Raw genomic sequence first — 19,301 nt, forward strand, 5'->3', positions numbered from 1 at the left:
TTTTGAATTTTTCAAAGTTAAATATAAAAATTGCAATAATGTATATATTTTTTCTGTTGTATAATGCAAATAATGCAGTCTTTTCTAATTAAATAAAAAAATATATTGTATATTTCAAGAAATTGTTTGTTTAGATGAGTGACACACTGTATATTGCTGTTCTGTGTGTGTTGGTGTCTACCCATCATTTGCACACCAAAACAATTCTCTCAGAGATCTTTTCCTCCAAGTTCATGCAAGCAATTGGCAGTGTTGTCTGTGTCTAAAAAAACAAAGCCAATATTCCCCACTAAAAATTAGTGACTTATCCTTCCATTGTAAGTGATGTTGTATGTGAAGCAGTATCCCTCCCTCATCTGCACCCCAAAACAATTCTCACAAAGATTTGTGCCTCCAAGTGCATACAAACAATTGCTGCCTTTGCTGCCAATTACATCAAAGTACAGAGATTTATATAATGGTTGATTCCAGGGTGGATGAGCTAATAATGTATAATGATATTAACAGCACTGATGAGGATGAGGGTGAGAATTTAAATGAAAATAGCTTCTTTCTACTATAAGTAGGTTTAATAACAACATTGTGTTAGCCACCTTAAGCCATTGGTATTTTGCTTTATGGTGGCCAAAACAATCCAAGCACTTCAGCCACAAAAGTGGTAGTTTCTGCTTGCTTTGTTAAACTGTTAATGTCTTTTTTAATATTTAACATAATGGCAGATGGGAGCTTCTCAGCAAATAGATACTATTAACATCAAATCATATAAATTAATATTTAAATATTCAATTTGACTAGGTTCTTCCTTTAATAGGGAGGAATCAATCTAATTGCGATTGTATATGCTTAGTTTTTTCTTTTCTATTTTTCTGATTAAAACTAAAAAATCAAACTCATATTCATTCTTATTTTTTAATGGTTTGTTCAATATATATTTTCTTAAAAATATATCAATCAATCTTATTTTGATTCTTGTTTTTTCAATGATTTATTCCATCTATCAAATTAATTTTAATTTATAGTTATATTCTGTAATCAATCAATTAATAATCATTAAATTAATCAATTAATATATCAATACACCTCATTGGGTTTTGGGTATTTGTTGTATTGAGGTTAATAATATTGTAATAATACTACTACCAAACTACATGAACTTAACTGTTTTTATCCATTTTTATAGAAATCCAGATTCAAAACTAAAATCAAAACACTTAAGGGTAGTTTTGGCAAATTCTAAACCTGTGAGGGTGGTATTGGCAAAATCAAAACTAAAACACGGGGTCAGTGCACAATTGTACTGTTTTTGTAATCACTTTTCTTCTAGGTTCAGACTCCGCTTTAGATATCAAAGGGCAGCTATAAAATAGCTAAGTGTATAAGAGCTGGATACATTTGCTCATGTCACAGTCCATATAGACTTCTATGAGATTTGTGATAAAAAAAATATAGATACCACAGCAGTTACCACCAATACAGTATCTTCTGTGATACCCAAATAATACATAGGGGGAAGCTGAAGTAATGCAATAAGGGATTAATAAATCTTGGTGATCTAACATTCAAGTCTTACAAAAATCTCTATTGAACACCACAAGTTTATATGTATCACATTGTCTTTTTTCAGTTACCACCCATTAATATTTGTTAGAATATATTATAATTCTTCAAAGCAATAACTTGCTGGATGCTTATGATTGACCAAAGAGTTATGTGCATATAATTCTCTGCCAAACATTTGTACTTTCTAAGCAACATAATAAAATTTATACAAATACCATTGGATATTTCTCCCTCTGAGCATGGAATACAATCATAGCAACATGCATGATGTCCTCCTATTGGAGCTTTTCTGAAACCATGATGACATTCTTCAGAACATCGAGCTTGGGGCATCTATTAAAATCAAAGAGTTAAATATAAATTGGTTTAATAAGCTTTGGTCAATGACTTAAATGCTGTTGACTTTGGAACAGTGTAATCAATCTTCCAGAAAATTAGCAGCAATATGATATTGCCAGGGTGGTTTTTGTGGATATTTGTTTAGCTGTAACTTTTTCCATTAAAAGTTCTGGCAACTAAAGCTAGTATGTCATCCAGTAAGTGTTGTTCATGAAACTTGATCTGTGGAGGGAATGTTATACTGTACTTTGTTTTTGTGGCAATATTACATCAGGTGGTGACAGTGAGCCATATATTCTGTGTGGGGCTGGAAGGACCCACCTACACAGGATATAAAAAGAAATTGTGAGCACAACTAGAGGCTGCCAAGAGGAAAGAGCTCTGGTGAGGGCTAACAAGGCAGACCAATCAGGTCACTTTGTAGATTCAGTTCAGGGAGGACTGAGGCAGTTACAGAGCCCAGTGTGCCTGGAGGCCAGTGGGGCCAGGCTTGGCCAGTATCCAGACAAGCATTTAGGCAGGGAGGGCTGCAAATCTATGGGGCTGTTTGTGTGACTTTGTGGAAGTCAGGCCAGGAGGCTAAAGTCCAGACCTGCAAGCCAAGCAGGAAGGACCACAAGTTAAACTGTGTGAGATAGGCAGGAGGCCATGTGTATAACTGTATACTGCAAATGAGGCTGAAAGTGAGACATACTGTAACTGAGGCCAATAGTGAAACATACTGCAAATGAGGCCCATAGTGAGACATATTGTAAATGAGGCACAAAAGTGAGACATACTGTAAATGACGCCCATGGTTAGACATACTGTAACTGAGGCCAATAGTGAGACATACTGTAAATAAGGCCCAAAAGTAAGACATACTGGAAATGAGGCCCATAATGATACATATTGTAACTGAGGCCAATAGTGAGACATACTGTAAATGAGGCACATAGTGAGGCATACTGTATATGAGGCCCATAGTGAGACATACTGTAAATGAGGCCCATAGTGAGACATAGTGTAAATGAGGCCCATAGTGAGACATAATGTAAATGAGGCCCATAGTGAGACATACTGTATATGAGGCCCATAGTGATACATAGTGTAAATGAGGCCAATAGTGAGACATACTGTAAATAAGGCCCAAAAGTAAGACATACTGGAAATGAGGCCCATAATGATACATATTGTAACTGAGGCCAATAGTGAGACATACTGTAAATGAGGCCCATAGTGAGACATACTGTAAATGAGGCCCATAGTGAGACATACTGTAAATGAGGCCCAAAGTGAGACATAGTGTAAATGAGGCCCATAGTGAGACATAATGTAAATGAGGCCCATAGTGAGACATACTGTATATGAGGCCCATAGTGATACATAGTGTAAATGAGGCCAATAGTGAGACATACTGTAAATGAGGCCCATAGTGAGACATAGTGTAAATGAGGCCCATAGTGAGACGTAGTGTAAATGAGGCCCACAGTGAGACATATTTTAAATGAGGCCAATAGTGAGACATAGTGTAAATGAGGCCCATAGTGAGACATAATGTAAATGAGGCCCATAGTGAGACATGCTGTAACTGAGGCCCATAGTGAGACATACTGTAAATTATGCCCATATTGAGACATACTGTAAATGAGGCCAATACTGAGACATACTGTAACTGAGGCCAACAGTGAGACATAATGTAAATGAGGCCTATAGTGAGACATACTGTAATTGAGGCCAATATTGACACATACTGTATAGGAGGCCCAAAAGTTAGACATACTGCAAATGAGGTTCATAGTGAGACATACTTTAACTGAGGTCAATAGTGAGACATACTGTAATTGAGGCCCAAAAGTGAGACATACTGGAAATGAGGCCAATATTTGAGACATAGTGTAAATGAGGACCATATTGAGACATCTTGAAAATGAGGCCCATAGTGAGACATAGTGTAAATGAGGCCCACAGTGAGACATATTTTAAATGAGGCCAATAGTGAGACATAGTATAAATGAGGCCCATAGTGAGACATAGTGTAAATGAGGCCCACAGTGAGACATATTTTAAATGAGGCCAATAGTGAGACATAGTGTAAATGAGGCCCATATTGAGACATTCTGTAAATGAAGCCCATAGTGAGACATAGTGTAAATGAGGCCCATAGTGAGACATAATGTAAATGAGGCCCATAGTGAGACATGCTGTAACTGAGGCCCTCAGTGAGACATACTGTAAATTATGCCCATATTGAGACATACTGTAAATGAGGCCAATACTGAGACATACTGTAACTGAGGCCAACAGTGAGACATAATGTAAATGAGGCCTATAGTGAGACATACTGTAATTGAGGCCAATATTGAGACATACTGTATAGGAGGCCCAAAAGTTAGACATACTGCAAATGAGGTTCATAGTGAGACATACTTTAACTGAGGTCAATAGTGAGACATACTGTAACTGAGGCCCATAGTGAGACATACTGTAAATGAGGCCCATAGTGATACGTAGTGTAAATGAGGCCCATAGTAAGATATATTGTAAATGAGGCCCATAGTGAGACATACTCTAAATGAGGCCCATAGTGAGAAACACTGTAAATGAGGCCCATAGTGAGAAACACTGTAAATGAGGCCCAATAGTTAGATATATTGTAAATGAGGACCATAGTGAGATATACTGTAAATGAGGACCATAGTGAGATATACTGTAAATGAGGACCATAGTGGACCATACTGTGTTATAACTTTGGCGTTATAGTAATTGAGAATCTGGATCTTCAGGAGCTGGGAGAAGAGCAAAGATCTCTATAACATGTCCTACAGCAAATAATCACAGTTACCTTGAACAGGCAAATAAATTATAAAATCATAGGAATGTAGGTTGTCATGTGGTGTAAGAAGATGGACTGGTCTCCTCAACAGTTACATAGACATCTATAAAATGAGCCAGACCTTAAGGCTCAGTCTTCTGGGCAGGTCCTGGAACACCCTGGTTATCAGGTAACTCTTTTCCACTAAAGGAATATTCTGCTAGAGTGTGATACCCCATCCGTCTTCCAGCTGACCAGCATTGAAGACCATAATAAATATGACAGACCTATGTTTGAAGGATGAGAGAATGATACATCCCACACTCTATGCTGCTACATGTTATGAGCAGTTTAACTTTGTATACAGTAACTTATTTTTATAAATGTATGTGTATTTATTATTGTTGTTTATATTAGAAATTAATTGCAAATACCTGGCGTCTGCTATTGCAGATATTATTGTTTGGATGTAAATGACTTAAGTGAATGTTATTGATATAAATACTAAGGTCAAAACAAATAAACCACAAATAACATTATTGTATCCATACTTGCCTACTCTGCTTTATGGTGGTGAGAAGCTCCTGATGTTTCAGGTAACCCCCACACCCTCAAAAGTGTAGGCAGATCTCCTGCAACTCACCTACTTCCTGGTGAAGTGAGCAGGATGCAGAGATTTTACAGGTAATATGTGAATCCATAAAGAGAGGGTGGAGCTAATTCATGCAAATTGTGTCATTTAGTCCTTCCCAATCCTCTAGATCAGCAACTCATAGTGGTTTCCCATAAAAGGGGTAGACCTAATGACATCTACAGTATAGCCCTGCCTCTGTAGCTGACTGCAGCATCTCCTCCCCGGGCTGCTCCCGGAGAGGATGTTTGGAAAGCCAGTAATATGTCTTCACCATTTTAATTAAAATCCAGATACATGACCAAAATCAAAACACATTAAGGTGGTTCTGCAAAATCAAATCTAATGCCAAAACCCAAGATGTTTTTAGTCAAAACCAAAGCTCTGGAGCTCTTACACATCTCTAGTATAACTATAAGCATTGTGTAATTATTATATATACATTTATATTGACAAGTTGTTGAAAAGGCAAAAGATGAAAACTAAATTTCTTAAGAAATTTCCATCTGGTTGTAACATTACAGTATAACTTACCTTCCCATTTCTCCAGTGTATAGAGGATCCAGGGAATAGATTGTCACCCTTTCCGAATATTTTAAGATGTACAACATATCGTGATTCAATTACAAATGATATCCAATTCTCAAGATATATAGCAGAAGTAGCTTCCCCAGTTTTACCAAAAAGTGTATGGTTACAATTCTCTTCTTTATACATAACCTTCTCTAAGTATCTGTGGAGCTTCTCAAGACAAAAATACAGAAATGGAATATGTTAGAGAGAACCATTTATGAGCACAACTAGTATATAAGATTTTACAGATGGTATAATACAGTATAGTGATGGGGATGCTATATTCAGCAATGATGGAGGTAATTACAGTCATGAAATAAACACATATTAGCACATAGCTTATACTGCAAATAATATTCATCAAATCTTTACCATGGTTTAGATGTGATCTCTGATCACCTCCTATGTATAGTACTGCAGACCATGTGTTACATGTGGTCTCTGATCACCCCCTATGTATGGTACTGCAGACCGTGGGTTACATGTGCTCTCTGATCACCCTCTATGTATGGAAATGCAGACCATGTGTTGCATGTGCTCTCTGATCACCCTCTATGTATGGAAATGCAGACCATGTGTTACATGTGCTCTCTGATCACCCCCTATGTATGGTACTGCAGACCATTTGTTACATGTGTTCTCTGAGCACCCCCTTTGTTTGGTACTGCAGACAATGTGTTACATGTGCTCTTTGATCACTCCCCATGTGTGTTACTGCAGACCATGTTTTACATGTGTACTGCAGACCATGTTTTACATGTGTTCCCTTCATGTCACAATCCCGGCAAATGGAATATTGGTGCTTAGAATAATGGTGTCAGAATTCCGGCATCGGCATCCCACAGTTACTTAGTTGGAGTGCAAGGAGGGTTAGTATTAGGGGTTAGGGTTAGGCAGTAAGGAGGGGCAAGGGTTAGCACATATGTTCTATGATCATCCTATATGTTTTGTATTGCAGACCAGGGCCACCATCAGGGAGGACTGCTGGGAGTGGAGTCCCAGGCCTGAGCACTCAGGGGGCCCATCTGACATTGCTTTTGCTTCCCGACTGTTACTTACCTCCTGGTCCTATGGTAGTAGGGCAGTGCCAGCCATGACTGGTGGTGGGGGCCTGGCCATTCCTATAAGTATGCTGTCACTGCCCAAGCAAAGTGCCCACTACTATCCCCCCAGCCAGGCTACCACCACAAAATACAGTCAGTGAGTGAGTAACTGACATACCCAGCCATGCCACCTTCCTGCTCCACTTCCTACATTAGCTTGCATGCCCACCTCCCTTCCCTCAATAAAGATTTTCTGTTAACACTGAAGTAGGAAAGACTGAATGAGAGAGAGGAGCTGCAGTGGGCAGGTAGTGAGAAGAGCAGACATCCGAGCATACAGGAGACATGAGTAGTTGTGAGATAGGTAAAATAATTGTGTGTGTATTATTCTCCCAAACCTGGCCCAAGCAATTGATTGATTGTATATTCAGACAGAGGAGATAGAGCATGATGGGGCTGAGTCTGGGAGAACCAAGCTGTCCTTGCTACTTGTGCTTCATGGTATTCTCCCCACCCATACTGGCAGGCTCCAGCTAATTTTAATATGCTTCAATGTTTTTGATTTGCTCTACCGTCACTGTAAAAGATAGCTGTTTCTGCATATTTTTCTGATTTAAAAATCAAACAATATAGTTATTTCTTGTATATCAATTCCTCTGCAGTGTGTTTCCAACTCAGCATGGACCATTAGGAAGCTATCTCTTTATAAATTGATGTTACAACTATCTCCTCTATAAGCAAAGTACACTGTCTTGGAGTTATTTTGGACTCTCACAGTCCTGTCATTTCCATCTCAAAAATATCTCCAAGATCAGACTCTTTCTCACCCAGGATGCTGATAAAATTTTCATGCACTCACTGATCATCTACAGATTGGACTACTGTAACCTACTCCTATATGGTTTCCCCAACTCAGAACTTTCTCCACTCCAATCTGTCCTCAATGCTGCAGCTTGGCTCAAATTCCTCTCCAAATGTTCTTCATATGCCTCTTTTCTCATACAAGCCCTCCAGTGGCTCCCCTTCATCTTCATTAAACAATTCAAGAACTTTAAATTTGCTTACCAAGACATCACCCATTTTTCTACCATTTACATCTACAAACTTTTCTCTCTTCACTCTCCTGTCTGCCATCTTCATTCAATAAATGAACACCGGCTCTCATGCCAACTGATGACTTTCTCCCACTCCTGCCTTCAAGATTTTGCCCATGCTGCTCCCCACCTCTGTAATTCTCACCATCTCCCCATCAGACTCTCCACCTCTCTACAATTCTTCAAATGGGCTCCCAAGACCCACTATTTCATTAAATCCTCCCAGCTCTCATCCTAACCCACTGTTACATGTTCCTTCTTTCCTGTCTACCCCATCTGTGTCATGTATGTTTGTCTGCCCCTCCCCTTTAGAATGTAAGATTTATGAGCAGGGCCCTCAACCCTCTTGTGCTTCTCTTTACTTTTATTTACTTCTTACTCCCCATTATGGCACAAAGCAATTGTAGAATTGTATTACATTGCTAATGTAGGAATTTGGACTCTTAGTTGGCCACTTCCTCTAGTAGAAAACTCATAGATATCACCATTTTGTGTGATAGCTGTTCCAGGATCCTAAATGATGGCAACATTATGGGATATCTAGTGGCTGCATTCCAAGCTCAGCTGGGTTGCATATTCATTTTAGGGATGTGTGCTGACTCCCATCTTTTGGTTTTCATTTTGGGTCTGTATCTCCTGTTTTGGATCTGGATTTGGTTTTGCCAAAACCACCATTGTGTGTTTTGGTTTAGGTTTTGGTTTTGGATCTGAATTTTCTTTCAAAAATTGATAAAACTGCTAAAATCACATAATTTGATATTTTTATATTATGTTATATTAACCTGATTAATCTTATTTCCACTCAAATACTGTCAATTTTGACCACCACAAAGCTCACTATATAGTTTTCAATCAGTTTAGTCCCAAATGTTGCACCAAGCTAACTGGCTGACTTAGCTAAGTGGCAGTAGTGGGCAGAATAAAAACATGGTAGTTTAATGCCCAACATGGCAAATAAGGAAACATATAGAGGCCATGAAGGATATGGAGTATGTATGTAGTTGAAGGTAAGGAAATAATAGGTTTATTCGTAGTAAAGTTAATTTAATTTTTTTATTTAAAAGAAAATTTATGAGGGAAGAGGGGAGAGCATGGGTGAACAATTTGTCCATTGTTTTGCTCACAAAATCAACTTAATATTATTATTATTATTATTATTATTATCATTTATTTATATGGTGCCACAAGTGTTCCGCAGCGCCTGACAAAGTACATAAAGAAATAGATTGATTTACAGTGACGTACAGTACAATACAATACAATACATTACAGGACATGAATAATATACATTGCTACATTCGTGACCATAACACCCAGATAAGCAACTATGCAAAGCAACCAAGTGTTAGGTGCCCTGGTAGAGAATAAGAACTTTTTGTTTCAGAATATTTGTTAAATTAAGGGAGCATGCATAAATAATTCTGGACATATTTGGTATTGAGAAACTGCATGTCGAAGATTGCAACAGCTGTGGCTGTTCAACTACCAACATAGTACATGAGGAAACAAATATTTGTATTATCCAAGAGGCCCAAGGCAGTTGGAGTATGTATGTATTTGAAGGTAGGGAAAGGAAGGTGTGATTAGTAGAACATTTTATTAAATTTTTTAATTCTGAAGCAAATTATGATGAAGGAGGGAAGGGGAGGAGTGGAGGCATTTACAAAAAAATACAAAAAATATTTAAATTATTCACATCAGTTCTTGCCGCAGAAGAATCCTTCAGTGCTACACATGCTGCTGCTGGGAGTGGATTTTCATCCAAGAAGGTGACCAGGAAAACTACTAGTAGTACTTTAAAAAATAACTGTTAAACAATCCTTTGCAAGGGTGAGCAAGTATGACAGCAGTCACCCAGTTGCAGAGCAGATCACTGTTGCCATAACATCTACTGTAGGCTGGTATTAGATATGCATCCAATATCCATCAATAATGCAGTAAGTTTTAAACAGTTAATTAAGGTCCTGTGTCCCTACTACCAAATCCCATCAAGATTCCACTTAAGTAGACTAGCAATTCCAAACCTATACAGGGACATTAAAAAAAAACGTAATTAGTGGCCTCCAAATTCCCATTGTACCCACTGTCCACTTAAACACAGATATGTGGACAAGCTGAACAGAATAAATGCAAGATTTAAGATACAAGGTGTAAGTCATATGTTGTGTCTTTATTTTCCAATGGACACAGATCTGAAGAGATGAAAAGAGCTGTTGGTATGCATATTGTCAGCTCAAGTGGCACTTGATGCAGCGATGACTTCTCTTTTAGTTTCTCCAGCAAAATCTAAACTTTCCCCCCAAAAAACACTGGTGATACAGATGAGTCAACACAGCCAATTTTTTCTATCTTGTGCCCATTCATGACAATGGGCTTTTCCTTATCATGGGCAACAAATGTTTCTTCCACTGGTACCTGATTTGCATAAACAATTTCTTCATTAACAACATCATCATCATCATCATCATCAACATCCTTAATAGCATCAGCTATACAAATATCCTGCTCATCCTGGTGCACATCCATAGAAGCATCCTCAATTTCTATGTCAGCATGCTCACTCTTGTGCTTACAGTACATCATCTTAAGAGGCAGAACCACCAGTCATAAATAAAGGCAAAGGCCTTAGCATTTCCTTGCCACTTCTTGTGGTGAAAGGAATTTTGTTATTTTTATGTCTATCTGCAGCTAACTTTCAGTTTGATGTTATTTTTCATTACCACTGTAAGAGATTGGTTCTTTGATTTTAGATGCCCTGACGAGAGCCCTATATGCCCTTGGGCATCAGCTTTAGTAGATGATGTAGATGTATCATCATGACTGGTGGCACTGGCAGCAGCTACAGCACTAGTAATTGGTTCCTGTTCTACTCTCAGCGGATTATTCTCCATATCAACAGATACGAATGAAGTGGGGTACAGCACAAATGTCAATGTGTACCAATTTTAAATATTACACTGCAGTATCAATGATCTACAGTGTCAAAATATATTTTATGAATAAGAAAATAACACAATGCACTACCAATTACAGTGTCACAAGATTTTTTATGCGTAAACCACTGTGCTACTACTTACAGTGTCACAAAGATTTTTATGAGTAAAACACTGCGCTACCACTTACAGTGTCACAAGATTTTGTATGAATAAGAAAAGCATAACACAGTTTGCTACCACTTACAGTGTCAAAAGATTTTTTACCAATAGAAATTACACACTCCACTACAACTTATAGTACACAATACGTGGATGATAAACTGTGGTCTGGCCAGCAGTGTCACCAAACAATAATTTTTTTAACACTTGGGAAGAGCACCCCTGGACAAGGCAGCAGCAAATTGATGAACAACACAACACCCCTTTATGGACAACAAAGCACCACTGCGGAGAGGGTGGATGGACCACTTGCAAAGTCACAAATAAGTGGATAATAAACTGCGGTCTGGCTGGCAGTGTCACCGAACAATAACAGCAAAGCTAGCACACACAAAATAATATATATATATATATATATATATATATATATATAGGAACCAGCGTGCACCTGGCACTCAGTCAATGGCAATAATGCTCCGGTACCCTTCCAGAAAAGGCAAATATAGCATGTAGAAAGTGGACAGCACTTGTGGAGACTCAATGAAAAAATAACGATGAAGCAACAGTTGCTTCATCGTTATTTTTTCATTGAGTCTCCACGAGTGCCGTCCGCTTTCTACATGCTATATATATATATATTTATTTATTGTGGAATTAATTTTATTAAACTTTTTATTTTTTTACACTGGGGAGGAGATCACCTTGATTGAAAGAGCACCCCTGGATGACACAGCACACCTTTATGCACTGCAGCCCTAGCCCCTTGATGGACAGGACAACACAGCAGCACCCCTTTACGTACTGCAGCCTTAGGCCCTTTATATACAACACAGCAGCAACCCTTATTTTACTGCAGACATGCCAGCCCCTTGATTGACAGGACAACAGTAAGAAACCATTACCTCCCTGTGGCCAGAGGCCAACCCCATGTGTATAATGGCAGCCGCAGCACTAAAGGGGTTAACCCCCGTGCTGCTGCACCATTTTTTAAAAAAGGCAAAAGATGCCAGGTGCCCTGGTTTAAATGTTACCGGTGCTAGGCATCATCTTTATACTGTTGTAGGCGCTAGGTTCCCATTGTAAAAATGTGTGCCTGGCACTAGGCTTCGGGTGTGGGTTAACTATTTTGCCGGCTGCGGCCAGGACTCCCTCTGGGTGCAGCAGTGTTTACCCCTTGATGCGGAGCACTGGGGGGTGGGTGGTAAGGAGCCATTGAGTGCTCCATGCTGGGGACAGGAGCCTAGCTCCTGGTGCCCCAGATGAATGACAAGGCAGTGGCCTGCCTGGAACCGGAAGCAAAGCTCCCAGTGCTCTAGGCATCAGGGAACCACTGCAGCTGGGATGAATGCTCCGGACTGCAGGGCTTAGCACTGCATGCAGTGGGGCTGGGCAAGCCAGCCCCTCATGCAACTCTGCAGGGCCAAGTATCTGTATGCTGGGGGTCAGGAGTGCAGGCTCCCAGGACCCGCCCATGCAGAGAAGGAGGTCCAGGCTAACAAGAGCAGAGGGCTGGGGACTGGGAGCATAGCTCTCATCTCCCCCTGTACTCATAGGGTTACCGCCAGCAACTCCATGCCGGCTGCTTACTGCGGCCAGGCAATGGAGTGTCTCCATGAAACACAGCAGTGCTGTGGCTTAACCCCCATTGCACTGAATTGGGGGACAGTATGAGGCACCACATGCTGTCGTGGTGAGCTCTGGCAGAGTGCCAATGGCTGTTAACCCCTGGAATGCTGGGCCGGGGGTGGGAGCTGTGTGTGGGCACACTGGGGGACAGGGAAAGCATGCTCCCTGGGCCCCCAATGCAGAAATCTAATAGTGGTTGGACACTGCAGCCAGGACAGAGTCCAGCGGCTGCAGCAATCTAGGCTGTTAACCCCTGATGTGCTGCATGGCATCAGGAGAGAGCCCCAGCAGACCTACACAGCAGTGTTTATTGCTGGGGATAGGGAGCCTAGCTCCCAGCACCCCAGCTCTGGAACAGTTAGAGCCCAGTGCTGAGCTTGGTGTAACAATATTTATAAAGAAATATGTAACCATGTATCGGCGGCACTAAGCTGGCCACGTAGATTCCAAGCTGCAGTGCTGCACTGTGTGCAAAGCCTAATGCTGTGCACAGGCATGAAATGTGGATCTACTTAAAAATGAATGTTTAAAGTGTATAATTTAAGGAAAAGTGCACTTACCTGTGATTTCTCTGGATGGCCAGGGGATCCAGAGTCCTCGGTGGGCTTTTTGTTCCCCCAGCCCCTTCCAAAATAAATAAAATGTCCTCCTATGCAGCCTCATGCCTGGAAGTGGTATGAGGGGGTGCGTAGGAAACTGGCTAATGCAGCCAGCTAACAGTTTTATGGAGCTCCAAAAGAGTTTCCCTTCTGTGGCCTGGAGAACCTGCCATGGGACCCTGCTTGCTCACCTCTCAAGCTCAGGTTCAGGCAGAGGTGGCTGGCCTGGTCCCTTAGTAGAATCCTGGAAGCAGGGTTTTGGAGGGAAACCTCCACTGGCCCTAGACGAGCTGACTCCTAGGTGGCAACCAAAACACCAGGTAGTCTCAGGCTCAGGGGAGTCTGAGCCTGAGACTACCTGTCCCCCATTGTCCCCCCTGTCCATAGGGGACAATGATAAACATGCATGTGGCCAGCACATGCACAGGTAGTGCACTTAAGATGATTGGAAATGTGTATTGGAGTGGCATTAAAGAAGGCTTCATGCCTGGTAATATTGTACAACCATGTTTATCCTTTGTAGAGAAGAGCTGCTGATAAGATTCCTATATGCTAAAGTACTCCTTCATTTGTAAGGCTGAGTCTTTTTTAAGACTTTGAGCAATAAACATCTTGCCTGACTTCAATTGCATCTTAATCCTGCGACCAACAGAAATGCGCCAAACACTATTCCATTCTCTGGCTGTTCTAAGTAAGAGCTCAGCATCTCCAATGTCAAGCCCTCTGCCAGCTACCGTGCAGGCCTGGTCCATTGCGAGGGATCAGGAGAAATCAGCTGACACCAATCAGGGGGTGTGGCTGCAGCTAGTCAAATGCATACACAGCAGAAGCGGTTCCAGGTGCCAAGGTAGGAGCCTGAATTGTACCTAAGAAGTGGTTCCAAATGCTAATGATAGAGTTTAATGGTGGCAGCATCGTTACACTCACGGCGCAGTGGGCGGAGTCAGTGACAGGCGGTCACTGATGGTAAACTGGAATCCCTGATACCCCAAGTTCAAGTTGCGATCAAACCTCCCAACCTGTGAACGGGAGTTCGGGCTGGAAGCCATCTGGTCACAGAAATTGGTGGTATACTGTGGTGGTGGGATAATCCCAGGCGGCTTTTCGGTCACCCAACAAGAGAAGCCAAGTTACTTAGGAGAGGAGTAATTGCAGTTCAGGAGAATGTGCAGAGTGACTGATTGCAGTGGAATGGAGTTTCTTTAGACAGAGGTGGAAAGTGCGGCCAGCGTAACAATGGACACCCCTCAGAACTTGGTGAGAGCATCAGCAGTTATGTTTCTCAGCATTCCCCAGCATGGCAGGGATCCCAATGAATGTATACCCTAGTGGATCAGCTAGCAGAATTGGGAGAAAGGGCAAAGGAGCAGGAATGTATGCTCATCATTTGGATGTGGCATGATGAGCGAACACCACCGGCTGTGGCACCCCGAGCACTGTTGCACACTGCTGTTCCGGGATCATATCATATACAGTTTGCCAAGTTTGCAGTCAGCAATGGGGAGATTGATGGACATTTGCAAGTATTTGAAAGGACTTGTAAACTACACAATTTACCCAAGCAGGAGTGGGTCAGACACCTAGTGCCCACACTGAATGGAGAGGCCCTGGAGGCCTATCAAGGAGTTGCCACTGAGGACTGCGGTGACTTTGACAAAGTCATAAGGGCCCTCCTACATCGATTCTTTGTCACTCCTGAGACCTACAGGAAAAAGTTCCTGGCAATTCAGTCACAAGGGCAGAAGCACCCGACTAGCTACCAACCTCAATGGACGGTACAACCAGGGGAGCACCCCTCTTCTGCTCATCACCCCCCAAAGTAGGCATCCTGCAACCAGGGTGCTCTTGGCCAGAAACTACCCCTCCTTGTCCCTGCAAATCTTCAAGGACCACCAGGGCCCTGACTGGACAAGAAGTGCTACAGCTGCGGGAAAATCAGACATCTGAGGATTAACTGTCCCACACCCCAAGCACCCCAGACTCGTGCCCCAAATCCAAGTGCTGGAGCCCGGCTTGCCTGTCTAACCCGGGGAGGTGAGCCCAAAGAGACTGTTCATACTCCAGTCAGTCCAATGGAGTGTGGCAGGAATCAGGTGGACTCTATGGAGATTGTCACCTGCATTGCCAAGGGGCCACCCCAAAATATGCGGCAGCACCTGGGGCTGCAGGGGCAAGGATTAAGAGACTCTTGGGCCTCAATCTCTGTCATGAGCCCCCAACTTATTAACCCTGCTTCAGTACTGTCAGGTCACACTGCTAAAGTGACCATGGCAGGTGTAATGGAGCAAGAGGTACCTGTGGTGAGAGTCTACCTGAACTGGGGAGTTGGCTATGAAAACCCATAGATTGCTAGAGAGAAATAATTGCTTTCCAGACTTTGATTGTGGTTACAAAGCACAAACAGTTCTTATTGCAGCAAACAGTAAGTTACACGCTTTCATATATCACAATTAGCTCAAAGACAATTAACAAAAGGTACAGCTTGATACATATGCATGCGCACCTGTCGCAGTATACAGTCGTCAATCCTGAGGTCTGTGGTCATCCGAGAGAATGGCTACTGACTGGGACCAGTGCGTAGGTTATAAACCCTACAGATCATGACAACAACAATGTAGACAGACAAACATAATTCCATTGGTTCTTGGTCTTTGTAGTATGCTGTAGTTCATAGGACAGTTCATATGTTGCCACTAGGGGTTTGTCCCAATTCTCCAACAATGGGCCTGATTCAGAGCCGTTCGCTATTTGTGGTCGTTCGTTCAAAAACAAGGGGTGGCTATTCAAATGATCCGTTCGCAAATTGCAGTCTGTTCCCACCTCTAAGTCTGAATGAGCGAGCAAAACATACGCTCGTTTATTTGATAAAAACGCCCCCTGGCCGCACGCACCATACGTCATGTCCGCTATTTATTAGATTAATCGAGTACATCGTACAGCGTATGAACTGCTCGCTATTCTTGTGGTTGGTGTTTTCAACCGCTAATTTGCGAGCAGTTCTGAGTTAAAAAAAAACAAGTGACGTGGTCAATGACGCTGCTGTATTAATTATGCACTCCCTTAAAACGCCCGTTTTGACCTTTAAGCACGCCTGCGTTCGGATCTCCACTCCCCGTTTTCAAGCACCTTCCCCTGTTACCACCCACATACGCCTCATTCTGTCACTCAAAATAGCAGGCCCTCGCTATATTGCGTACCAACGATTTTCGGCCGCACTGACTGGTTCGCGCATGCGTACTAAAAACCGTACGCATGCGCAGATGTGCGAACATCGCTCGGAACGAGCGTACTGCCGCTAGCGAGTGGCTCTGAATGAGGGCCTATGTCTTTCTTTAACTGGTTTAAGACATTACATACAGAGTATACATTCTAACCAATAATTTCCTATAATCCATAAGCATTAATCACAAGATGCGACTCCATCGCTGATAGATTCGAATATCTGGAAAAAAACAGGGTGCCAGTATAGTACCAAACATGCCATGTCTACCATGTTGTATACCTTAAATATTATATATGCACAATTTATGCACACTTTATACCATAATGATTGTCTAATAAAACCTTTTCTATATGTGCTTGCATAGGTAATAGTGAGATATTTACAGAACTACATAAGTGTGCGTTGTGCGTCTGAACACAGCGCAAATGTTGTGGTGCATGTATGTATTGTGCAAAATGCAATTATGTCCTGTGTGTTTGTGCATTTTATCTTACATATGCTAATGTGTGTTGTGCGTCTTCATATTAAAATAGTTACAGGGTATGTTCATGGGTATGTGCGCTAGCATAAGAGCATCTATGTGTTCGCATTGTGGATACACATGTGATTGTCTATGTGTATGCATGTGTGTGCAAATGTGCATTAGTGTTTGTTTCATGGATTAAAATTTTACATATATATATAATGTGCAATAATGGTGGGACGGCACTCCAAAGAAATTTGTACAGCAAAGTAAATGTATGAAAAAAAATCACTCACTGCAATGAGGACTAGTTCAGCGTTTCATGATATTCATAATTTCGTCAGGAACACTATCGCACATGTTATATATCTTTGGAGGAACACAGAGAGTAACTATTTGTTGTTTAGTGGAGTGCTGGCTATTCTGGACTGTATATATTAATATATATATATATATATATATATATATATATATATATAGCTTTATCCAGTAACTGGTATTTTTGATGTTATATCTGTCTAGATCTAATTACAAAAGGTCATATAAAATGAAGTTTGTCCTGCTCACAGGTGGGGCAAGCCTTGACCATAGTCAAGAAGTCTGATAACTTTAACAAAGGCTTTCTTATGCTTATTTATAATACAGTTGTCAGTACTTCTTAACCACATCAGCATTGGACACAAGGCATACAATTGCTTATGGTAATCGAACTTCTGACAATTGTTTCTAACTCTGCATTCAGAACACTTCTTCTGAGCATATCTGTGTCTCTGTTACACTTCAATTGCCACAGACATACTGTATCTGTATGCGGAGCTTCTCAATATATATGTAAACACTCACAGTATCTTTGTGTATTTTTAATTACTTGTCACAGACATACTCCTGCTTCTCACACACTTGACTAAACCTTGAATGACATATATATATATATACATATACAAATTTGTGCGCATCGGCTTGCTTCTGACGCAGAGTAGTGTATGATTTACTCTTTATTAGCCCATAAATTACTAGATCATCAGATAATAATTATAAATGATCATAACCAATTATTTGACTTTGACAGTCCACCCTTTGATAGCAAACAATACGCGATCACACTCTGATCTTAACCTTCTGAAGTCATGCATAATAATGTATTATTCAAGGTTATAAATGGTGCAACACGAATAGGTCACTGAACCATTAATAATGCATTTCAAGAGGGTAGAACAACCTTATATGCCATCTGCAGATTTATAGGGATCATTGGTGGGATGTGGGATCTCATCAAACCTATAAAGGAAATTTGGGGGCGACTGAAACTACATTATCTAGGATGTTTAAAAATAACATTAATAATACATCTATGCATGACCACACTATTTTATATTTCATCATCTGATGGTACACTCTAATTCCAGGTTGTAATACAGTTCTTCCTTGACCTTGGTGTCCATAATATCATTGCTTACCACCATCATAATCTCTGTTTCTCTGTTTGCTCTTGTACATTTTCCACACTTCGAGACATTAGGAACACACCTGACACACAAGCCAATTACTAGGATGACAATAAGTATGAGGATCAGGAGCTTACCCACAATAGCAACCATTTCCTGGACCAACTCTCCTAGACCAGAGACCCATTTCACAGGGTTCAACCAAGAGAACCACTCTTCTACCTTTTCCTCTACTTCAGCCAGTGAAGCATTATGGTTCTTTCGAAATTCCAATTTCTGCTGCAGAATTTCATCCATCTTCTGATCTATCACCTCCTTGGGGTCACTAGTGTTACTGGTGATGTACGTGCAACACTTGACACCAAATTGGGTGGCTAGAGTCACACAGTATCTGCCAGTCACAGCTGTTAAATAATTTAACACTAGCCTATGTTGCACAAGTTCTTTCTTATAAGACTGTAACTCCTTACCTGTATACCTGAATGTGTCTTCATACATCTCGGTGATATTATCTATTAATTTGGCAAGATCTTGGATATATCTAAAATTTTAAGTACCCCGAGTGATCCTGGTGGGATCTAGTGCTACCAAAATTTGGAAACCAGTTGTTTCGCTAATCAACTGTGTGGCTGTATATATTTCACCAGGTATCATGTTTCTTTTGTCACAGTGTTCATAATGCATATGAAAATAATTGATGTAGTGTCTTTATGGATACCAAGCATTTCACCAAGTGTAAGGGTCATAACCTCTTGGAGTACACTTCCCAGGTAACATATACCTTCAGTACTCGGAGAGAGCCACTTAAATGCATTA

The 19,301-nt window shown here is 41.0% G+C and overlaps 1 protein-coding gene across 1 annotated transcript in view; it reads right to left on the bottom strand.

Annotated features, from left to right (window-relative positions):
* The window catches only part of LOC148481192 (vomeronasal type-2 receptor 26-like), an 83,011-nt gene that overhangs the window by 14,947 nt on the left and 48,763 nt on the right, over positions 1 to 19,301 (bottom strand). The window contains exon 3 of the mRNA XM_088453811.1: positions 1,776 to 1,893. Within this exon, the coding sequence (XP_088309937.1) occupies positions 1,776 to 1,893 (118 nt within the window). The remainder of the gene's footprint in view (positions 1 to 1,775; positions 1,894 to 19,301) is intronic.

This window comes from Taudactylus pleione, unplaced genomic scaffold (genome assembly GCF_031769625.1).
Source record: "Taudactylus pleione unplaced genomic scaffold, aTauple2 ptg000592l, whole genome shotgun sequence".
NCBI classification, from domain to species: Eukaryota; Metazoa; Chordata; class Amphibia; order Anura; family Myobatrachidae; genus Taudactylus; species Taudactylus pleione.